General features: G+C 46.0%; 1 protein-coding gene across 4 annotated transcripts in view; it reads left to right on the top strand.

The window, feature by feature from the left end:
- LOC138604408 (protein shisa-6-like) overlaps positions 1-24,695 on the top strand; it is a 74,627-nt gene that overhangs the window by 6,514 nt on the left and 43,418 nt on the right. For 2 of the 4 annotated variants that reach the window (XM_069676333.1, XM_069676334.1), the window contains exons 2-4: positions 613-761; positions 8,027-8,122; positions 8,508-8,576. In XM_069676333.1, coding sequence (XP_069532434.1) covers positions 613-761; positions 8,027-8,122; positions 8,508-8,576 — 314 coding nt within the window. Of the gene's footprint in view, positions 1-612; positions 765-4,749; positions 4,753-8,020; positions 8,123-8,507; positions 8,577-24,695 lie in introns of all 4 variants that reach the window. The other 2 variants (XM_069676335.1, XM_069676336.1) reach the window with 2 other exon arrangements.

Here is a 24,695-nt window from a genome sequence, read left to right as displayed (position 1 = left end):
TTCAAACTACTGAAGCTCAAACTCCAGCATCCAACTGGGACGCTGCAAAATCAGGTCGCCTTCGTCTGTGAACAAGAAGGCGGCTAAAGTGTGCTCATCCTGGAAGGGAAGAGCTATTAATACACCGTATATCTCCCAAAGTCACAGAGTTATGGAGAAGTGGACTGTGTGGTCGCTTTAGGTTGACATTGACACAGTTAAATTGCTGTTTCATTTTATTTAAGAAGATGGAGGAGAGTTTCTCCATCCGCAGACGAAATGGGGCCTCTGAAAGTAAGAAGTGGACGATTGCTTTTATTTGTGGCTCCGGAGCCGAGGCTTTAACGTTACTCTTAATAAATGAGCCTTGAGCTCGAGTCCGACACATAAATAGGACTCCTCTGTACCTTGTATACCGCGTTATTGAAAATCTAACCCCCCCTGTGACTCTGGTTGTAATTAGGATTTCCTCGCTGCATTGCTCCGAACCTCTATGATTCAAATTGGAGCTGTAGCTAAATAAATTAGAAGGACCTTTCGGGGGATTGCGAGCAGGAAAAAAAAAAAAGCAAATGTTGGTAATTGGAAAACATTCAGTGTAAACATTTTTTCACTTGTGTGATTTCCTTTCAGAGCCCTGGCAGACATCCTGAGGCAACAAGGACCGGTTCCAATATCTCAGTACGAACACGAAAACATCGCAGCGATTGATGGGTCGCCCAAAGACGAGACGCCGGTCAGAACCTCCAAGAATCATTACACACCTGTTCACTCCAACCACGGTAGGTGCTCCGCTCTGCTATTACACACATCAATAGCTCTGACTGGAAAATAGGGCATGTTGAAACCTTCACTACATATTCTGATTATATACTACTCGCTTTCATGAGTCTGTCACAACAGCTTGAGTGACGTCCACTGAAATAGATGGACGGGCTGTGAATTATAAGCTTCCCGCTCAATCTTTCTTAAGAGGATACATATAGAGGAAGATGTATGGTGAATTAAATGCACGGCCCAGGCTGAGTCCTCCCTCACGCTGCAGTCCCATAAGCCTACTCAGCACTGGCTCAAAATTGAGATGCAAATTATCTTCTTCTTCTGCGGAATAACGCGCGCTCTTTGTCCAGAGATAATTCTGTCGTGCCACGCCGTTCCTCCCACTTTTATCCGCCGGTCTCCAGATCCCAGCTCCAGGGATCAGCCCGTTTGCTAAGTGCCCTAGTATGGTGTCCCAGATTCAACAGTGTTATGTTTCATTCTCGTGTCACCCTGCCTCCACCCTCCTCTCCACCACCACCACCAATCCAATATGGAGGAATGTGTCAGAGCAGAGCTGATGCAGATTGTTCTGATCTGCAGGACGTGAGCGGCTTCTTCTCACGTTCCTGCAGGATTGGAAGATTTAACTTGTGTGAACACTTTGTAGTCGCCGAGCAGTCGGGAGGACTTCCTGTTCCTCCAGAGAAAAGGAGAAAACCTCACACATGATGTCTTTAATGATGAGCTCTGCTGATACTTTAAGACTCAACTTAGAAATTGTGAAGTTTTGGGGTGCAGTTGGAAGCTGTTAATTGACCTTTCAAGTATTTGTTGCTCGACTAAAGGTCATGGTTCGGGTTAAAATAGTAAGTCCAACACGGCACACTAATCCTGGTCTCCTGGGTGAAAGTCCTCTGTTGGTTTGACCCCTCCCTCCTCCCCCTTGCTTGTACTCGTCGTTCCTTATGCCAGGTCCCTTGACTTTCCAAAAGCTTTTGTTGTGCAGACAGGAAGTGTACGTCCACATGAACACATGTTTCAAGGTCGTGCTGACTGTCTATGAAAACATGGAAAACATGGATACAAGAATCTCTTTCTCCTTTATGGACTTATCGGGAACTTTTGTGAAACCGAGTCGACATGAATAAAGTTTAGAACATCAATTAAACAAAAGTCTGTTCGGAATAAGCAGAAGAAGTCATGTAGCAGCCTGACTGCTCCAAACCTTCATGAGAGCCCAGCCAGGTTCTGCTTTTGATGATCAATTGGTGGATTTTGTTCCAACGGTTGTGAACCAAAAAGCCCCCAAACGGGTCGGTCCTGTCAGAAAGCAACAGTTTATATGAGACGTTCGAAAAGGAGCGGACTGACGGGGTTGTCAGAGATCAGAAATCTGAGAGCAGATGTTTAACAGGAACAGCTCGAGTGCAAACAGCCAATCTGAGTGCAAGCAGGGACTCTGATGTAGAGAGCAGGGTTTCAGGGTGAGCATGACCAAAGCTAAACGTGACCTCAGTAAGTGAGTTCTCAAATTGAACGACCACTTCTGAACGTAGAAAATCCCCCATGAGTGGACCTGAGTTATATTTTCCCTCTTACAGTTTTGCTGTGTATATAAAGCTAACTGTTGGGGAAAGGAGGGCATCAGTGGGGGGCCGCAGCTCAGCTTCGTGAGCCGGCGTGCTAATCCGGCCCTGAGCCCCAACAGAAGAATGATGTCAGAATATCGGACACACTGAACAGCTGATCTATTGGAAACAACAGACTCTGTGATTGTTCGGCAAACTTAACGAATTCCCGACGACACGCATCGAGTTTAAAATTCCAGCCGTGCAGAGCCGCAGCTTTGAACTTTAAGTTTTACAGAAATCTTCTAGCACAAAAGAAAGCCGCCAAAATCAAAGCTTCTCACGCAGATACAGTTTCTCTTTCTTTGTCCAGGTTCTGCATGATTTGTGTTTTTTAATTTACTTGGTAATCCTTCAGAAGAGCCCGGAAAAATACGATATGAAGACTGAGAAAACCTTATTACGCAGCCTTTTATACAATGTAAATATAAAGTATACCGTCGTAGCAGTCGAAGCTAATAAAGGTTCGGCCCGGTGCTAATTACTGAACACTGAAGGCCACCGTGCTTCTGTCTGTGTCAACACGACTCTCCCTCCCTGTGATTCACAGAGACACACATTGTTATCTTGTTCATAATACGATACCGCCCACATAAAAGATGTCTTCATTGTCCGACCTGTGTCATCTCAGCCCCCATTGTGCGCTGGGCGAGGAGCACCAGGACGTCACAGTGCAGGAGAGGATGCTTTTGAATGGAGGGAGCGTCAGAGTGGAGGGTGGAGGGTGGAGGGAGTCCAAGCAGGGATGGAGGCTCTCCAGGGAAGACGTGACTCACATTTAATGACAAATTTATGAACACAGTGACGCCAGTTAAAGAGTCGTTTTCTACTGTGTGCACGTGCATCGGCTGCGTGAGAGATTTTGGTTGGAGATCAAACTGTGTTTAAAAGGTTAAGGTTTTTCTTCAGGAGCGTCTGGTCCAAAAGCAATGCATGCAAAGACGCGAATAAGACACGCAGACGCCTCGATGTTCTGCAGGAAAAGTCGATCCAAACAAAAATCAGCATTTCTAAAGTTGTTTGCTCGTCTCTTCTTGCAGACTCTCAGACGCTTTGCAAATCTGTATCTTCATGCAATAATGTCCATTTGGGTTCATCGCACTGTTCAGCTGAAACAAACAGGACAGTTACGCCACATAAAGCTGCACCTGAGTGATAAAAACAACAGTACACGATGTGAACTCGTGTGAGGCTGATAAAGCATGGATCCTCCAGCACCGTCCGAGAGTGAGCATCAGCGCTTCAACGTCTTAGAGTTCTGTTCTCTTATGTCGTGCTCTAAAGTTTGCACAGTATTTTTATGGTGCTGTGAAAACAAACGTCTTCCACAATCTGCAGGCGGAGAGAGGAGCCGTCTCTGCAGGACGCTCGCAGCCACAGGGAGCGTTTTTAAGTTCTGCAGAAGTTTCCGATAAAATGACACGAGACTCATTTGTGTTTGATATTCTGGAGGCTGACGTCATGCTGCTGCTGCTGCTGATGAGTGTGCATGTGTCAGTCTGTCTGAAGAATCACCATTAGAGGCTGTTTGTGTTCGTATTCATCAAAGTGAAAGCTGTTCTAACCATATGCACTCATTAGACTGCTGCCATCATTTTGCTTGACAGAGAATTTAAACTGAAACTTTAAAGTGTGTGGACGCCTGAAAGCCGTCACGACAGCATCCACACGTTTCCAACAGACCGTGTAGCCTCAGGAGCGTCGCCGGGCTCCAACGCTGACGTGGGGTTTATACCTAATGCTTTGGATTCAGGTGCGCTCAGGGCTTTTACAGGCCAAACAAACAGACATGATATCTGAGAGCTCATTGGGCACGAGCCTGTCTGACCCTCAGGTGAACACAAACTACACGTTCTGAAATCGTTTTTTAAAAGAACTTTGAGTGAATTATCTGGAGTCGGTTTTGGCTGCAAAGAAATCCATATTGCGCATCCTCCATAAAAACAAACTCAGCAGAACATGAACTGAATGGAGAGACTGGGCGAGTTCACTCTTCAGACAGACGCTTCCACACGAGTTCAACCAAATCTCAGCCTGAAAAATGTGCACAGTCGTCTGTTTATAAAGACGAGAGCACAAAAAGAGAAACATCAGAGAGACCCAGAGTTTCTGTTGAGTCCTGAGTTCAGTCAGAGGCCGAGAACAAACGCAGACACACTCCCACATCACAGTTGGTGCGTCTGCTGTCGGCTAAGTTCAGCAGCCATTGTGCTCCACCAGCTGTCATTGACGTTTGGTTCGGACGTTAGCTTTCAGGGGCAAAGCAGCAACGGACCAGCAGACGATTCACGCACTCGAGTCTGAGAAGCCTTCAGAGGTGCTGGCGGACAAAGCTAGGCTAGCTGTATCCGTTTTCAGTTTGCATGCTATGCTAACCCAGCAGGTTGTTGGCTATAGTCAAACACTGACCCAACAGACGAGAGATCTGCAGCATAAAACTTTGTTACCCTGAAAGCTTTTCTTTTCAGATTTTGCTAACTCGGCTCGTTCTGTCTCATCCGATGTGTCAAACATCGCAGCTTTGGCAGAGCACTTCAAAATATGACACTGTAGGTCCCTCATGCATCACACCTGGACACTGTCCTGTAGCTTCTTGTTTCGATGTGCTATGCAGACTATTTTTAAGAAGTTGACTTGACTTCTGTCAGTAACTTTAGGTTTGTAAGGTGTGTTTATCATGTCGGCAGGTAAATACATATTGTAACTCAAACCATTGAACATGAACGAGTCGTTTCTGCTTCTTAAAAGTCTCTTTGACAAAGCTCATGAAATGTTTCTATGCAGGCTTTATTTTGAAAGTCTAACTGGTCCTTGCTTATCTATTGTTGCTAACTTGAGTGCTTTATTTTGAAAGTTAAAGTAGATATGCGTGATTATTATTGCTAACTCGACCGTGGACGAGCAGAACCGAGCGTGCATTAAAAACAGTGACGATTGAAACATGACCTCCTCTTTGCATTGTCTCGTATCCGGCGTGAGGAGTGCACAAACGTGAGTCACTGATGTGTCTGTTTACGTTCCCCTGAAGGCCGGCTGAGTGTAACGCTTTGTTCACTTCCATCAGGAGATGTTTTGAGTTTTTATCTCTTTATGAAACACTTTGCCCTTCATTCATGACGAGACGATGAAAAGCTTTAACAGTGTGCTTATTCTTTAACAGACCTGTGGATCTTTTTCATTATGCGGCGCAGATAAGGCACTTTAAGGAAGAGATAATAACGGGCTGTAGGCTTGTTCTGCCACATGGGAACAATTTATATCACAGTCAGCATCTTCGGCTGCCTGATTCCAGCTCCGCCGCGCGTCCTTGGGGCACGTGGAGGTCATGAAGCATCAGCGTTTCACCCTGGGAGACGTCATGTAGATTTACACTACTGTATCGTCTGCATAGAAACAAACGTGCGCTGTTAAGAACGCAGAGAATTCCGCTCCTTCCCTTCTTACGGATTCCCAGGTGAACAGAGACGGCCAGAGGAGTCAGAAATCAGTTAATCATCCTCCTCTGGGTTTGATAAAGAGAAACAAACGAGCCGCGGTGCCAGACCTCGGCGTGATGAACACCGGGCCGAACGGTCCCAGGTGTTTCTCCTCATTATGATAATTTGAAATGCTGTTCGATCCCGGCTTCCCGAGGCCCAAAGGTCTGAGTGATGTTATTGACTTTGAAGTGGTTCTTCGGAGAAACGCTCGACGGTTAATGTTGAAGCAGGACTAACAGAGAGAGCGAGAGAAGGGAGGAGAGGCGGAGACGTTTCCTTTGTTATTTCTCCTTTATTTCTTTGTGAGTCGTTTCTGTGGTTGGCAGGACGATCAGGCGGGCATCTGTCTCGCTCTTTGTGTTCAGGCTCAATTACAGCACATGTTCAGAGAAGAGGTAACAGCGATGTGGTAACTGCATTACAATGAAACACGAGGTGGGCTTCCTCAAAGGAAGGGGCTTCAGTCTGTGAATGAAACCCAAATGTTCTTCCCTCTGAGGAGCAGGAAGCACCAAAGTTTGATTTTCAAATTAAATGCAGCACTTTGCTTACTGCGGAGGAGAGAGGCAGCGTGTGATAAATGGCTGATATGAAAGTCCTAAACTTTCAGATGGCATCTTTTAGCGGTGCGCGCTGATGATCCCACCTGAGAGTCAGTTCAGCCATTTGAGCCCTGTTTAGTATTCCTGTCATCTGTGGCTACTCCTTTATAAGCGACAGGCAATGACTGGGGAGTTTAATACAGACACTCCTCAGTATTAAGGCTGAGTCACTCTGGAATTTAAAAAGGTAAAATTTGGCAGTGGATTTATTTCGATGGGATGGCCACCATCGATGGATTTGCTCATTGGGGAAAATAAATCCACATTTGTTCAGTTTTGCACCATTAAGCAAAAGTTTTTTCCCCTTTTTTATTCTTCTAAAAATGATTTCTGCAATGTCGCTGAGTTATAATCTCCAGGAGAGTCCATAGACTACGTATGATGGACGCAGCCATCGTCACGTCACCCATTGGTTTGTTGTTCGCCTTTGTGAAGCCTTGATCTGGCATGTTGGCCTTCACCATGTTGGTTTCCTGGGGGAGTGACCACATCTGGAAGACAGGGCGGGGCTCGAGATGTTAGCAAATGCTAAGTAATCAAAGCTAAACAGTCCGTGTCCTTAGCTGATTGATTAGCTGGCTGTTACGCTAGGTAACCATCGTATTTTCCACTTAGATATAATCTTGAAGATTTCAGTTTCGTGCTCTTTGGCGCACCGGCTGGCGAAACAAAGGAAGTGCAAGCACATACGTCCGAATGTAACCAGATGTCCACGGTCGGCTCCGGTTGTAACTCTTGATTTTCCTGGCTGACGGTCGCTTTCCTTTTCAGACTGTTTGCTTCATCTGAGCGTCGAGTTTGTTTCTTCTTCTTTGGATTTTCACTTCTTGTTGAAGTTGTATCTGTAGTCATCCATCTTTTCTTTGTTTGTTCAGCCATAGTAGATTACTGTTTACTCGCAATACTTGCAGAGAGTGGAAAAGCAGCCGCTTAGCTCCGCCTACCCTCTCTGGCAGACCAACCACTGCTGGCTGATGGAAAACGCGTCACTCACTGGGCGCCGCCACAGACACCCAGCCCATAATAATACTATATACTGCAAATGTAAAGGCTTTCGTCAGTGGGCCACAGGCTCAGTCATTGATTATCACTTTAATGATGTGGTGGTAGCTGACCGAAGGTTGCTTATGTTTCAAACTTAGAAGGCTAAGAGAGCTCGATGAACTTGTTGAACGCTTACTTGCCCACGCTTGGGTGGAAGAGCAAGCGGCGAACAAAAAGCGGTCACAAATTAGTTTGTCGACTGCCCTTGTGGAGCTTTAATTTGGCATTTTGATGGCGGCCATGTTGGTTTCCTGTTGTTCCAGAAGTGACCACATTTGGGTGAAGCCGGAGAGGAGCGATAGTTTGTTTAACTTGCCCTTTCAGCCCCGACTCGTCACTGTTTTGCTCTTTATTTTCTTCTGTGTGACGTTCATGACACACTGTCTGTACACAGTATAAGTCACGAGAGACTTAATGGTGTAAAAGACTGCGTGAATTTCCTCAGAGCTTGGCCTGCTGTTCATTAGCCACGTGGTGAGACCAGACTGTGCTCAAATATTTAGCTGAAATATGAATTTGTTTGTCTCACCAGGGCACTATGGGAAGGAGAACCTGCGCAGCGGCGGCCAGGACATGCACAACTTCATCTCCTCTGGGTTTGTGACACTCGGACGAGGCCATTTGAAAGGTACAGAGCATCCTCATTATCTGATTCCACTTCACACAGCCGCTGAAGTTCACAATAATAATCTCTCAAAGCTACTGTGTCATGCTGTCATTGTGTTTCTGCCAAAGACTCAAAACTGTGACTTTTGTTTGAGCTGGGTGGAAGTCGGACATCACAATTCATAATGGCTTGAAGTGACATCTTGCAAAAGTCCGCGCACACATTTATTATCTATGATTAAATCCTCACTTCCAATGACAAAGTCACACTTGGTAGGCAGCCGGTGCGGGTGCAGCCCGGCACAGTAGCACATTTCCTCTCTATTGTCCTCCTTTGGAGTTTTAATAAATGTGAAGCAGAGTGAGAGCGAGCCGTAAACAAGAGGCCTGTTGTTGTGTTTCTACAGCGCAGCACTCCATAGACGAGTCGGGCCAGATGTCCTGGCAGGGCGACCTGGACATCCCCATCTCCTACGGTACGTCTCCCTAAATGTTCTGCTTCTTTCTGCCGGGGAAAAATCCACACATCCTGCTGTCTGCTCGCACCTGATAACAAGTCACACACCCACACACACACACACACACGGGCCAGTCGAGTGCACTTGGCCCACAACCACAGCAGGAGTGCCAGAGTCATAATATTTTATTCATATTATTCCCAGGCTGGATTTGGAGCCAAAATATCTCCACTAGTGGGGTTTTTTTTGACAGCAGGTTATAATGGATGCTGCTCAGTCGAGCTTTATTTATGTGCGATTATGAACAGAAGCCAGACATTAAAGGGTTAGCTCTGCTATGTTAAATCTGGGCCGTATTTTTTTACATATTTTTGGGTCTAAATTACTATAAATGTTTAAATGTCTCCAGTAGATGTGTTCGTCCTGCAGCAGTGAAACAGGCTGTAATGGCTGCAACATAATCCTTGATGGGTCAAAGGTCGTCCACTAAAAGTTCTTGTTGTTTCCACTGACAGGCTCAGATTGTTATTCTAAGTGTGTGACAACATGACAGAAAGGATCCCTACAGAGATAGACCTTTTTGTTACAGAGGAAGATGATTGTTTTAACCACAGACAGACGTTACATCGCTCTCTGCACACACACCAGACTCCATTCAGAAAAACACTGATTTAAGCTCACAAAACACGAGACATGCTCGTCTACCTCTGCCTAGTTGATCGGCTACGACCACGTTGTGAAAGGTAAAATTATTTGTGTTTTTGTGCGACATATATTGTGCTGGAACTAAAGACCACTTCAGATCAATGATTCGCAACAAGACTGGATGCAACCGCCAAAAGAATCCCTCGACATCGTAAACGCTCTAAAACTGGGCCGTTCACATCAAAGCAACGAGCAACGGAATGCACACAGACACAGCTGACCGTCTCCATAGCAACAACGCACTGACATACCCCACTACTTCTAACACACCAGACTCCATTGAGAAAAACAGTGATTTTACCTCAGTTGCTGGTCTACCCCTGCCTCAAGTGTTTAGTTTGTTTGTGTGACATTGTTGTATTTAATGGTTAGATTAGATTAATACAATATTTCTGTTACGCACAATAAGACAAAAGACTAACTGATAGTGGCAGCAGCAGAGCAGCAGCTCCTGTGTTCTGTGAGGTAAAATCACTGTTTTTATGAATGGAGTCTGGTGTGTTTGCAGAGAGCGATGAAACGTCTGTTTGTGGTTTTAAAAAATCATCTTCCTCTGTAACAAAAAGGTCTCTCTCTGTAGGGATCCTTTCTGTATGTAACACTTTGAACCCCAAAATATGTCAAAGATAGTGTCCAGGCTTAAAAATACCAGAGTTAAACTTTGCCGTGGCTTCTGTCATTGATGTTACATGATTAGGCATTCAAGTTGGAGTGTCACAGTGACCCTCTGATCTTTATTTATGCTGATTTCGCACATATTGTGACTCTTATGTGGTTCGGTTTTGATGCCTTTCTTTTGATAATATTCCGACTTATAGTTTCTGCTCAGCCGTGGCGATAGTGCTGCTTACCTCTCAGCTAAACTGTCGTAGAGGTCGTCAACAGCTTATCTTAATGAGACATTTGGTCCAAGTTCTGGAGGTCCTGATAGAGAAGATTTATCCCTCTGTGGTCTTTGTTAAACTACAAACACACAACATCTACGTCTGTTCGGACTTCCTCTGGTCTGTGTCCCTGCTTGTGTGTGCAGCTCTTTCATGGATCATCTCTGTTATTTCGGACCCCTGAAGACCTCTAGTTTGTCGCACAGTTTCTGGAGTAAGTGACATAAATATCCGCTGTGCCAGGAGGTGTTTCTCTGAAGGTAGCGGTTGTGGGCAGCAGCAGGTGTGTTTTATTGAACGGATGATTGTGACCTGACAGAGTCTTTGTGATGTAGAGCGACGATCAGAGCCGGGAGAAGCTGTGTGGTGGGAATCTGTTCACTCGATCATGAAACACGTCGTTGGAAGTGGATAGGAGAAGATATGTGAGGCTTTTCTTCAACAAGCTCCGTGTTGTGTCGACTTTGAACAATCTTTACTAGAACATGTAACTTTAAGAGTGAACGCAGGCAACGAGTGTACAGCTACAAACAAGCGTGTTCTCTTGGTAGTGACCCTTTGTGAATCTGAGGACGCCTAGCTCCCTGAAACGACCCTCGTTGCACCTGACAGGTTCAAATGACTCAAACCCAAAACTAAACCTTCTGTGCATTCTCCTCTCTTCCTCTTCCTCTGCTTCCTTTTTTATCTCATGTCTCTCCGTCCTTCCTTTCCTCCCAGCGTCTTTTCATCCCACCTCTCATCCATGCATCCTTCCTTCTTCTTTCCTCCCTCCCTTGTATAGTTCTGTCTTTCCTCCCTTCTTTTTTCTTCCTCACATCTTGTCCTTATTTCGTCCATACTTCCTCTCTTTGCTTGGTTCAGTCCTTGCTTCCTTTGTGCTTTTCTTACCTTGCTTCATTCCTCCCTGCCATACCCCTTTCTTTCCATCCATCCCCTTTTCCTTCCTTCCTTCTTTATTCTTCCTTTTATGCATTCTCCTCTCTTCCTCTCTCCTATTTCCCCTTTTTTCATTCCTTTCATGCTTCCTTCCTTCCTTTGCTTCAAGTGGCTTTTCATCCTACCTCTCATCCATGCATCCTTCTTCTTTCCTTCCCTCCTTTAGTTCTGTCTTCCCCACCTTCCTGTTTACCCTCCCTTCCACCCTTGCATCCCTCCTCCCTTCCTTACTGCTTTTTTTCCATCCATAGCTTCCCCGTTTTCCTTCCTCCCTTTTTTATTTCTCTTGCTTCCTTTCTTTTTATCCTCCCTTCTTTATTCCTTCCTTACATCCTGTCCTCAATCCTTCTATGCATCCTTTCCTCTTTCCCTCTGTGCTTCCTCTCATCTTCTTTAGCTGCTGAAAACACACAGAAGTCCTCATAAGTACAGAATCCTTCTGCTCTCTAAATATTTGGTATATTTCACATCTGATATGTTGATAAAATATTTAAGCTCTTGACCTGAATGTGTGATCGAGCATTTGAATGTTTTCTTACATCGACGGCCTTTTGTAGCTCCTCTTTCTGCAGCTTCTTTCACACAAACAAACATTTAGAATCATTCCGAGAAAATCTGCGGCTTTCTAAGAGCGAGCACGTCTGAGCCCGAACGTCCCTGACCTGTGTGTGTGTGTGTGTGTGTGCGTGTGTGTGTGTGTGTGTGTGACATTGTATTGTTTGCGTGGGCGCGGCGTGGGGAAGGAACAGCACAAACAGAACACATTTGAATGTACGTCAGGACTAACAAGCTGCTAAACAAAGCTCAGAGTAATGTTGTCATTAATATTCATGTGTGTGTGATATAACAACACACTGAGCTGTGTGTGGATCAACGCACACACACACACACACACACACACTTACACTAATAATATACCTGCTCGAGTGTTTGGTGGAGTGACTCTGTGAGACGGATTTATGTCTGGTATCAGTCAATCTGATGGTGCATTCACTGTCCCTGTGTTGTGTTCACTGTCCCCGTGTTGTGTTCACTATCCCATCTGATTGACTGTATATAAAGATGGCTGAAGCGCCTCCTCTCGTTCACCATCCTGTGCTGCTGATGTCAGATCGGCTGCTGGAGCCGCAGTATCGACGTCCTGCCCCTTTCTCTCCCCGACACACACCTTTACCTTGTGTCCTTGGCGTGTTGGAGCCCTCAGGTGTCCTTGGCGTGTTGGAGCCCTCAGGTGGGCTCAGTCTGCAGCAGAACAGCTTCTTGTGTCGGTCTGAAGCAGATATTCACGCTGATGGAAAGTTCAATGACTGTAGTGTTAGTGTTAGTTACGTCTCCTCTCGTCATTCCTCCTCTACTCTGCTACTCGGGAACAGAACGCTGCAGGAGCCCCATTTGTCAACAGAGCTGTCAATCATGAGGCCACGCCCCCTTTTTATAGCATCAAATAACTAATTAAAAGTAAACTTGTGAGAAAAATGAACACTTGGACATAAATCAGCACGATAAGAACTAACTATAATGACAGAAACCATGTTTGACGTGTATTTTGATTTTATGTCGAGGTGTGGCAGGCGAGGCGTCCTCAGGTACGTCCCTCCTGCACGCCACAGGTACACCGTCGCTCTGTGGGGAACACTGTTTCTCCTTTAATAAAAGTTGTTGAATAATAAAACTCTACTCTCTCTCTCATTTCCTGACACCCAGAACAGTCGGAGGTTAAACGCTGCTGTTCGCGAGCTGTTGGCTAAACGCACAGACATGTTGTGTACAAAGCTTCGTCTCCTCCTCGGGGCGTCTTCTCCTCTCTCCTCGCCTCCTCCGCCTGTGGCCTCCACTGATGTGCATCCTGCTTAATTACTTTTTCATGAAATGCTCCCTGTTTGTGTCCTGGGGGGATTGCTCTCTCCCCCCCTCTCTCATCCCAATCCACTTAAGGTGACCTTGTCTTACTGGGACGCTGCTGCAGGATCCTCCCTCCTCCCTGCGCTGTGATCCCTGCAGGCCTACACTGTGTGTGTGTGTGTGTGTGTGTGTGTGTGTGTGTGTGTGTGTGAGTGTGTGTGTGTGTGTGTGTGAGTGCAAATGGAGGCGAGCTGAAGTGTGCCAAGCAGGTATCACTCTCCCACTTTGCCTCCATTACCGCCTCCTCCTCTGTCAACGTGTTTGAAGCTGTGACCGTCTCCGAACTCGAGCAGGAAACTGAAACTTCGAACTCGAGAGTCTGAGATCGATAAATCGTGTAACGTGACATCATCATCGGCGCTGCGCACTCGTGTTTACCAACCGAGCGTAGCGCTCTCTATCGATTCAGAGAGATCGAGCGGTGAGTCGGGCTTTTTGTGGATCCAGTTCAGCTTCAAGTCGTGTAAAGTTTCAGGCTGTGTGGGTGATGAGGCATGTGGAGAAGCTAACAGGCTAACAAGAGGCTACATCCTGTTTCAGCTCCTTTATGATCGGATGAGTTGTTTGTTTATATTTGTGACCGTGCAGCTCGAGATGAAACCGGATAGACCAAAGAACAGAATCTCATAAAGCCGAGCGACGCCACTCTCAATCAGAAGTGTTGTTGTCCAGCGGGTCGAGGAACAGGCTGCGGAGAGTGAAATGTTTACCACGTCGTCGGGTCAGACAGCAGAGGAAGCTTTGTGCGGTTGTTCGAACAGCAGGTGACGACAAGGTTAAACGAGACGCTCTCTGCATAATGTGCCTCTCCAAAAATCTAATGCATATTTATATACGAGAGTAATTGGTGTATTTGCATAAAGTTTTAAGGCAACCGTGGAATTACATTTTCATAGAAAATCCAGTTTTAAAAAGGAGGAAACATTAAAAACATTTGTCTCCGAGCAAAACGGAGAAGCTGTAGCCGCGTCCTGCGGGAGTCTGACACACTGATTTACTTTCACACTTAGGAACACCAGACATGAATAAATGCATCAGTTTGCTACATTTAAATGTTGGATAGATGAATTACCGAGCGACGTATGCTGAATTATCTTTAAAAAAATTTATAATAACAATAATTGATCCACTTTTAAAGGGCCGGTACATCAGCAAAAATGTGACTAGACGTCTGTTCACACAGAAGCTCGCTGCGTTACATGACAACTTCTGCTTGGATCATAAAGATGGCCGACATGACAGCTCCCTAAAAGTGAAGCCAAACCCTCTCTGTTGCCCCCTGCTGACTGGCTGCAGTATAGCTCATAAGCCCCGCCTCCTCCATGTTAACAGATGGGACATGAGTCAAACTATAAAATCAAAGTACACGTCAAACATGGTTTCTGTCATTATAGTTAGTTCTTATCATGCTGATTTATGTCCAAGTGTTCATTTTTCTGACAAGTTTACTTTTAATTAGTTATTTGATGCTATAAAAAGGGGGCGTGGCCTCATGATTGACAGCTCTGTTGACAATTGGGGCTCCTGCAGCGTTCTGTTCCCGAGTAACAGAGTAGAGGAGGAACGACGAGAGGAGACGTAACTAACACTAACACTACAGTCATTGAACTTTCCATCAGCGTGAATATCTGCTTCAGACCGACACGAGAAGCTGTTCTGCTGCAGACTGAGCCCACCTGAGGGCTCCAACACGCTAAGGACACCTGAGGGCTCCAACACGCCAAGGACACCTGAGGGCTGCGACACGCCAAGGACACCTGAGGGCTCCGACACGCCAAGGACACCTGAGGCTCCAACACGGCAAGGACACAAGGTAAAGGTGTGTGTCGGGTAGAGGAAGGACGGAGACACAAACAGGAACTTTATATTCTGTTTTTATTGTTTTTTCTCTCCATAAACTCCTCGATGTGAGACTCCTGAATCTTTGTGTGTACAGATGATTTATGCTTCCTGTAACATCCAACATGCCTGAGCCTCTGTGAGTAACCAAACATGAGCTACATCTCTGAACTGCCCGACCGGCTCCCATGCAGACTCTGACTCGTCTTTATCAGGTCATTTTGAGTCGGCGCAGCGTTCACTGAAGTGGTAATTTCCGCTTCCTTCTCAATGAGCATGATTCAGAGCAGCGGGGGGGACGTTCCTCTCACTGGGCTCGGCTCTGCGACGGCCAAAAGCACAATATGAATTGATTCCTCTCCTTATCGCGGCCGGCCATTAAACACCCGGCTAATGACCCTGATGAGGTCGGGAGGAGGAAACTCACACTCTGAGAATCCCACAAGCCTTTTCTAGCACATGGCTGCGAGTGAACACTGAGACTCACACACACACACACACACACACACACACACGCATGCTGCAGCCTCTCATGCATTATGCAGTGCATGTTTGTGCACTGAAACCCGTCTGAAGAGCTGACCGGATGGAGCGTCAGTCTGCGATATCTCACATTAAAGCACCACTCAGGGCGTGCAAACAGTCGCTATCTCAAATTGGAAATATATAACCTCGTCCCCGTCCTGCTGCGTATCTGTCTGTTTCTATTAGTGTCAGGAATATCTTTGAACGCTCCTGTGACTTCACATGTTCAGCTTCAGGTTTTCAATCTGATTTTGATCTTTTAGGCGAATGTGACCTATGACCCCAGAGGAAAAAGCCCTTCTAAAAGATAACTACTTCAGTGTCGGAGCCTGACGGCGATGTTACAGAGACGTATGTGGTGTGTTTGTTCTCAGTTTCTGCAGCTGTGTAGTTTAGTGGTCGTTGCTTTAGGTTGCGTCAGACTGCGTTTGATCCTTCAGGGAACAAACATCTCCGACAGTCATGGATACAAATTCAAAGTCAACGCTGATGTTTAAACGAAACTGTCAAAGTGACGAAATAAATAAAACGCTTCACGCATTCATTTATTTCATTACGTCCTTATTGTGTCAGGTTGAGCTCGTGTGGTCGTCTTTAAGTGGCTGCGAAGAGAACGGGGCACGGGACAAACATCGACGTTAATGTGAAGTTTAGAGTAAAGTTCATAGAAGAGTTAAAAACAGTCACAAACCAGCGGGGCAAAAGAGCTCACAGGGAGGAAGAGGGGCATTAAAGGGACACCAAGGTCCGTTTGAACCGAGCCCTGGTGCGTTTACACGGAGAGTCCGGTCGGTTCGGGGTGGTGTGAAAGCAATCTCTAACTCTGGTCCGCCTGAAGACGGGGGTCCCGGTTTTTGGTTGTGATTGATCAGTGTGCTCTCTCTCTTTGTTAAGGGAGTTTATTACGTGAAAATTTGGACCAATCAGAGAGCAGTTTCCTCGCGCATCAAAGCTTTTGGTCCGCTGGTAAAACACAAACCAGACTCGAGGCAAAATGTAACATTGGAACAATCTGGTCTTTGATTGGGATCAATAAACAGACTGAGTGGATCCTCCATTTTCCATCATGCATGATTCATTTCACCTTTCTCTCTGGTAAATGTGTTTTAACCTGAGTCCAACGAGCATGAGTCCACCTGTGAGCGAGTCAGGCTCCTCTCTCACATCCTCCCTCTGACGGCCGTGGGCTGTGCCACCGTGAAATGTTATTAGCAGCAGAACAAAGCTGTGAATTGAATGCGGCTACGATGAGAAAGCTTTAAACGACATGTGAAATCCAGTTAGGATGCAGATTAGCGTTATCTGCGCTGCACCTGTCAATATCTATTATGGCTGGAGGGCAAGGACGGGCCGAGCCGGACGTGGAACTGCTTCTGTCAGCACAGCGGCCACCAAGCAGCAAGGCTTCACAGGACAGCTGTATTGGTATGCAAAGAATTAGCTCTGATACAGTAGGCAGGCCGGCCGGAGGCGCCGTTGTTTTTATCACACGGAAAGTATTCTCCTTTAACAAAAAGAGGGATCGTATTCAAACCAGGAAGCTGCAGGAACGACAGAATAATTCAGGAAAAGGCTGACGAGCAAGGACGGCACTCGGCCTCGGTGCGGGGAGGAGAGGCCGGGTGTCGATGCCGCCGTCGTGAAGGACACCGCGCTCATTTGGAAAACAAATGGGATCAATTTCAGAATACTTACACTCACTTAGACGCACACACACACACACACACACACACACACACACACACACACACACACACACACACACACTGACATTTTACTGATTGATTCTGAGAATCTAAACCAAGCAAAGGTTATTTAGCAAGAAAACAAATTTAAACACCGTCTTTGAGCTTCAGCACACACCCCATCACCAATTTATAAAACGCATTTAACTCCTGACACCACCCACCCCCACCCCCCTTTCTGCAGCAGTCCTCTCTCTCTCTCTCTCTCTCTCTCTCTAGCCCCTTTCTATAATCATAGAACCGTAGTTACGTATGTAACCTTTGTTCAGATTATTAGAAGTGGACTCAGCCAGTGTGATGTCACCTGTTGGTTTGCGGACCACAGTTTGGGACGTGGTGCAGTTAAAAGCTGAATAAGGCTTTTTTCAGGTTGCTATGGTAGCGACTTGTCAATCACAGGTAGCCCCGCCCTAACCCCGCCCCTCCTCCTGGTCTGTGTGACTCTCAATGGGAGCATCAGTGACTAAATGAACATCATGCTGTGTTGAAGAAGACTTGAAACACTACATGCTCCTCTTGTTGTATGTTTGAACTGTAACTGCTGTTCACTTCATATGTCGGCTGTGAACGTAACTTTGCGGTGTAGTTTTGGGGTTCGATGCCGTGTTTTTGTGTGATTTTTCAGCACTATAAATGGAACTAGGATCTGTAATAGTCTTGTGTACAGTGGATTCAGTGTTTCCTGTTTATAGCAGGAGGAGGGAACGTTGGACAAAATTAGATTTAAGCATCCGACTGACAAAAAATAATCCATGAGAGAGCCTAAACAACACATTGTTTTCATCGCTCACACGTCACATGTGGCCCTTCCTGTGTGTGTGCTGCAGACTGTCGTGTGTTCATACTGTACAAGCACACTGCTCCAATCTGGAGTGCTCACACGTCTACAGATTACACTCACACACATCACACAGAGGCCTCTGTAACGACACAATGAGCTCATCAGAGAGACAGAAAGCTGCTCTACAAACAAATCAGCGCCCAGTTTGGTCGAGATGTGATTTTTGTTCCACATCAAACCTCCCACTCCTCTCAGCACGCCGCTGCTGCTGCTGCTGCTCGAGTGACAAATTGCGAGCGATGTTGAGCTCTCACTCCGAGCACAAACGGCTGGTAATTGTGTGCAGAATGGCATCAGAAATTACAAGTCATCGGCAGGTTGACGCCGCCGCTGGAGTCTTCTCCTCTAAATGCTTCATCAGCCGCTGCCTCCGCGTGCTCTCTGTGAATGGGAAAAGCCGAGCGCCTTCCAGCAGCCGCCCACCTGCTTCCTGCGACCCTCCGGGACGACCTGAAATCGCTCTAGTGATGCATCCTACACACCCGCACCAGGCTTCATTCATAAATCTTTATAAAAGCACAGATGTGAGGGAGCCCTCGCTTGCACAAATATGAAAAATTCAGCATCCAAACAGCACCACGCTGCGAGAGTAAGACGGGGGATCGCAGGCTTACCGGGGTGCAAATCTGTGGAGTAAAGCAGAGGTGTAAGAGCTGAGAGCGAGCAGCAGATAGCTCTGTGATTAGCACCTTCCCCTGTGTGTTGTCCTGGAAGAGAAGGCACCGCCCTGCCTCACAGAGAGACGAGGAAAAGAAGCTGAAGTTGATCTTAAGGTTTGAGACTCTTACGGGCCCTTTCCGCCCGTAATGTGAAACATCAATCAGAGATGTTTCAACGAGCTGTGTGGCCACTTTTCTTCGGCGCTCATTAAGAGGAGACACCAGCTGGGAGCCGGCAGGAATGCAGGAGGGTTCATTATAATATTTACACAGTTTGCTCTCATTCATCATCGCGGATAATGTGGTTTGCAGAGCGCCATCAGCATTAGATGTTAATATAAGTGTGTGCCACTGAGCCGGTGTGCAGCACACAGCAGCTCATTTACCTCACAGTATTAAAAGGTCCTGAAGCGAGACGGATCAGGTCTTTCGGTCCGTTGCCTTGGTGCAGGTGAGCTCGTTTGGAGACTCAATCCCACGACGTCTTTTCCAGGGTGTGTCCTGCTTCTGATCGATAGACTGTAGGTAAGAGTTGATTGACGCCACTGTGTAGTCATGATCAAGTTTGGCATCTGACCGTCGCCATCTTGGTTTTTTGGAGCCGGAAGTGACCATATTTGGACTAGAGGTCAAAGTTTGAAAGGCAAAAAGGATTAGCATTGGCTAAGTCATCAGCTAACGGTTTGAAGGGTGCGTTCATTAGCAAACATTGTAAACATTGTCCTTTAGTTTAGATGGATGCAGAACGAGTCAGTTCTCATGCTGCAGTGAAACGTTTCAGAAGGACTCCAGAGTATCGGGTTGTTTCGGGTTGTTTCGGCTTGTTTCGGGTTGTGTCGGGTTGTGTCGGGTTGTTTCAGGTTTTTTGGGCGCTGCTATTCCAGTGTATGCGTCAGAAAACGTTTGCATGTTCACATCACAAGACGGTTTCAGACTCAGTGAAAGGCTGTGTCCGGGGAGTGTGTGTACAGTTACTGTCATGTCATGTGGAGCTGATTTGAACTTCTGGAGAACCTACTGATTTATTTATCTGCCTCCCAGACGTTATCCATGTGTTATGATTGATCTGTCAATTAAGAGATCTCTTTAATGAGCCGCGTTCTGATGGAAACAAATCTTTTCCTGTTGAATGAGACGTGAAAAGAGACGTCTTCACAGAGCAGCAATGATGCATGCGGCTCATCTCTTCTCCCTTATCGCCGTGAAGCGAGCTTTAATATGGCGTACGGCCGTGGCCCTATCAGATCAGATGTGGCTCCGGGCGAGTGGAGCTTTCATGGGAGGAGGAGGGCTGCATCATTCTTCCCATTCCTCTCCAGTTCCAGACAACAGGCCCTGCTGAAATGACTGTGGGTGCCGCCAACTGTGAAATTAATTGAACTTGTGATACGCAGGGTAGAGACCAGCATCCGGCCCGACGAGGCGACTGTGCATCCGCTCTTACATTAGCTCCCGACAAATGGAACAGCCAAGCCCGGAGGCGCTCGCTGAATCTGTGGTCAGTTTCCTCGACAAGATGTCTCCGGACGCGCCGGAGCTTCACTTGACTTGCGTGACATTGCAGCAGAGTGTGTGAGGCGTGCTGTCACGCTGCTGCCGCTTGTTAGGGGCTTTATTTGGGAAAGAAAATGGGATTTGTTCATGGATCCATCTTGTCAAGCTGATGATGGAGCTGCAGATAATGACTCTGTGTCCACGACAGGTTTTCTGGCCCGGGGGGGGTAAGCATAATCAACAAGGTCCAGAGGGGGTAACAAAGATAATCCAGTGTCTCACAGTGTGGTCCTTATTTCTGTGCAGTAGTCTGCCATCATTTTTATCAGCAGGGATAATAAAGACATTGAAATCGGCTGAAGGAGTCAGAGGGGCACAGAACAGGAAACAGATAAGTTATAAACAAACCTTCAGGGAGCCGGAGCTATCGTGAAGATAAAACGAATGATGAATTATCACCCAAACACTTTGTTGTCGACATTAATCAGAGTTTAAAGACCAACTAACTGCTCTTACTTTGGACTACCCGACTTTGTTTGGTTGTGTGCAAAGTTTTCCTTCTCAAAGGAACTACAGCTCAAACGACGGGTGTGCTTTCTCACGTTTCAACGCCAAGGAGGTTTACAGAATCATGTTCACTCACACATCTGTTCAAACGATATCGTATGAAGAGTTGTGCATACTTTTTGTCAATGTACCCTTTAGTGTCTGCTCTTTAGAAGTCCAACGAAGTCTCAGAGCCTAAAGGACAAGTCATGTCCGAGTCGAGTATCAACTAACGTCCAATTAAGTGCAAATAAAGTCCAAACCAAGTCCTTTAGAGCAGTCAAATCATGTCCTGTCAGGTCTTAAGTCCTTTTGGGTTTGTCTCAAGTCCGAGTCAAGTCTCATGACTTTCAGGGCAAGTCGAAAATCCTTGAGGAAAAGTCACAAGTCAGGTGGAGGTTAAGTTCTTTAAGGTAAGCCTCAAGTCCAATTTAACTCTCAACGCCTTGAGACAAAGTCACAAGTAATGTTGAGTCTCTAGTCCTTTACTAAGTCCATCTCGATCTGCTGTCCTGTCCAACAGAGTCCAAACTAAGATTAAAGCCTCAGGGACAAGCCGTCTGTCCTGTCACCCGCTGTACGTTTCAAAGCACCCTTTACCGTCAGTATCAAGGCACCTTTAGCTTGTCTATGTAACCGGTAACTTCTAAACAATATACCCTTCAGCATCTGTGTAAAGGTGCCCTGTTTCATCTGTTTTATTACCAGATGTTTCTTTTCCATCTTTTTCAAGGCGTCTCTTTTGTGTCAAGGCTCCTTAAGCTTCTGTTTAAAGACACTCTTTACTGTCTCTGACGCACCCTTTATTCTGTCCTTTAACCTAGTGTATGTTTCGCAGCCTGCTTTAGAGTCCTTATCAAGGTACCATTTAACGTCTGTTTCAATATACCCTTTATCATCTGTATTAATGTACCCCTTAGTGTCTGTATTAAGGTACCCTTTAACGTCTGTTTCAATATACCCTTTAGCGCCTTGTTCAGGACACCTGTTTCCAGGGGTCTCTTTTGTTATGAGGTGTGTTTTCTTTGTTTCACATCCCGGCCTGCTGTTCCTGTGTCTCTGAGCATCTAATATAGCAACGGATGGGTCCAAATGGGCTTGGTGACTTGGTGACTTGGACTCAAGTCGACTCGAGTCACTGTTTCTGTTTGGCGACTTGACTTGACTTGAGGCATGATGACTCGGATGACTTGAGTGTGTTCAAAAAGCTCCCTGTATGTGATGGTCATGATTGGAGGACTGGCTGTCAGTCAAACTCCTCGCTATGGCAACACGCAACATCAAAGCCCCCAAAGAGAAGCCTCATCAGTCGTACTCGTTACTCCTCAACACGCTCTCAGAGCAGACCATCATCATGGCTGCGTCTGTGCCAAGATAACACAGATACAATTCACTGTCAGACTGTTTGAACAGGTTATATAAACTGGTCAATAATATCATTATGAGACGGGCTGCTAACACCTTGTGATTTGTCTTTATAAAGACCGGATACTACAGGTCAGAGTGCTGGATCTGGGGTGGAAAAAAGGGACTTGACTTGCCCAAGAAAAATTGACTTGCTTGCGACTTGGACCAAAGACTTGAGACTTACTTGGGACTCGAGCAAAGATGACTTGGTCACAACATCGAGACGTGCTTTAAACAGTAGTCCCAGGTTGTTATACTTCGTTGTACACGGAGTCAAATGAGCTTTGTCTTTTGGTGTGTTGTGCTCTTAAGATCGCAGCGTGAAACAAAGTCCTGAATCGTCTAGAAGCAGCTGAAACCTATTTGAGAGGCTTCTTCTGGACGTGAAAAAGTGTCACTGACACAGCTGATTTGAACTTCTTTTCTAAGCTCTCTCTACACGCCTGCGTCTGGGGAACAATGTCGTACAGCCATGGAGGCTTTCTTTGAGGGGAGAATCTTTAAAAATGAGTCATTAAACTTGTCCAAACGACCTCGTCTGAAACACACTGAGACGTCGATTCATCCTCGTCTTGATTAATTTAATCTGATTTCCTTAATGAAGATCAGAGTTACTCTCTGTCTAAATCAAGCCTGTTATTAGTTCCCCCTTGGAGGCAGGTTTAACTCCAGATTACTGCTCTCTGCCAGGAGAGTCAATAACAATTATTTCTACTCTTTTAATGAAGACACAAAAACACACCACCAGCAAGCAGGAGCTGTACGAGCCTGATGGAAGCAGACAGTCGAAGGAAAACCCAGCAGAGATCATTTCACTGCTGCCGTGCGTTCTTATCATTTCTTTTTGTGACGCGTTCCAGTTCTCATACGCCGCTGCATGTACTCTCACTAACGAGACCAACACGAGCGGAGGAATTAATCCTGTTTCATTTAGCTCACCACTCCAGAGTGTAAAAGTAAAGTTTTCTGAAGGCCAACATTTAAACCCTGATTTGATTTGCTCCTGATCACGGCCAAAGAGTTCATGTTAATCAATGAGAACACGACAGATATGCGGGTTGAGCAACATCTGCGTCCCTGCTCCAAACTGTCTTCTACCAGTCTGATGAAATTTAATCAGCAGGGAGTAAATTAATCAATCAGGCATCTCTAATTTTCCTCTTGGCCTCGGACCAGACGAACAGAGTGGAGCCTCTCAGAGAGCCGCGCAGAGTAGGCCATCTCTTTCAGCGCTCTCCTTTAAGCAGTTTGTGTCCCTGAAGTTTCCTCAGCTCTGCGGTCCCCGGCCCCGTGGAAACAATGCAATCTGTGCTGCCCCACATTACGTCTCCTCCAGCTCTCATCCAGGTCACATCGCACCGCAGAGTGCAGCGAGGCTCCAACACTCTGCTGCTGCACAGGTGGAGGAAACACTGCGGACGTGACAAAGAGCCTGATGGTGTTTCAGGTCAGATAAATCAGTCTGCAAAAGATCTGAATCCACTCGGTAGTCTGCCAAGTCACCTTCTTTAAAACAGACAAATAAATGCAGCTTCTGTTCTGTGTGATGAAGCTGAGAAGCATCTTTCATCAGGATGATTTAATGATGTTTCAGCCCCGTCCAAACAAAGATTAAAGAAACACAGACCACCTGAAATCAATATTTCTCACACCAAGTAATATCTAGTCTCTAGTCATTTACTGCAAAGTCCAAATAAAGTCTGAAAGCCTGAGCGAGAAGCCACAAGTCATGTCCTGTCACGTCCTGTCCAACAAAGTCAAAATTTTGTCAAGTCTCAAGTCCTTTAGGGCAAGTGATTTCATATCAAGTCAAGTCTCGTGACTTTTAGGGTCTCTAGTCCTTTACTTCAAAGACCATCTCTATCTAAAGGTCCAAACAAAGTCTCATAGCCTTAGAGACGAGCTACGAGTCATGTCCAAATCAAGTATCAAGTCCCATCGAACAAAGTCCAAACGAAGTCGAGTCTCAAGTCTTTGATGACAAGTAACAAATCGTGTCCATGCAAATCTTCTGTCCTTTTGGGCGTGTCTCAAGTCCAAGTCAAGTCTCATGACTTTCAGGTCTAAAGTACCTGACAAAAAGTCTCAGAGTCTCAAGTCCAAGTTAACTTGCAACGCCAAACAACATCTAAAAACCTTAGAGCAGCTCACGTTCTTTACTTTGTTCCCTCAGGTTCTGAACGCAGCCTGATGTAAAGACTCAGTGAAAGGCTCAAAGTGTAAATCAAGCTGTGAACGCCGCCCTCGTGGTGTCTCATTTATCCTGTTGTGATTGGACGAGGTAAAGCCTTCATGTGTTGTCACCTGTAGTTTCTTTTACTTGCATTAATCTCAAGAGATAAAATGTAAAGGTAAAGCTGAGGAACAGAACATTCCAGACAGGTACACCTCCTCAGGTGAAGCCAATTAGTGATGATGAGCTGTCAGACAATCAGGCCCACAGGCTGTTTGCATTTAGCCAATTAGAAGCGTGCAACAGACCATAGTTGTTCAGCTTGTGTCAAGAACAAACTTTGCATGTAGTTTGTTTACGATTTGGACAAACTGTTTGTCAGAACATTGGACCTTGAACTTTGACCCTCTTCAGCTGCAGTCTGACACAGAAAATCAGAATATTGTGGACATTTGGTGCCATTTGCAAAGCTAGCTAA

Source organism: Semicossyphus pulcher, unplaced genomic scaffold, assembly GCF_022749685.1.
Source record: "Semicossyphus pulcher isolate SPU_LCO1_2020_fin unplaced genomic scaffold, fSemPul1.0.p SCAF_25, whole genome shotgun sequence".
In the NCBI taxonomy this organism is placed as follows: domain Eukaryota; kingdom Metazoa; phylum Chordata; class Actinopteri; order Labriformes; family Labridae; genus Semicossyphus; species Semicossyphus pulcher.
The sequence above is the reverse complement of the archived record's forward strand: the minus strand, read 5'-3'. Positions and strand labels throughout refer to the sequence as shown.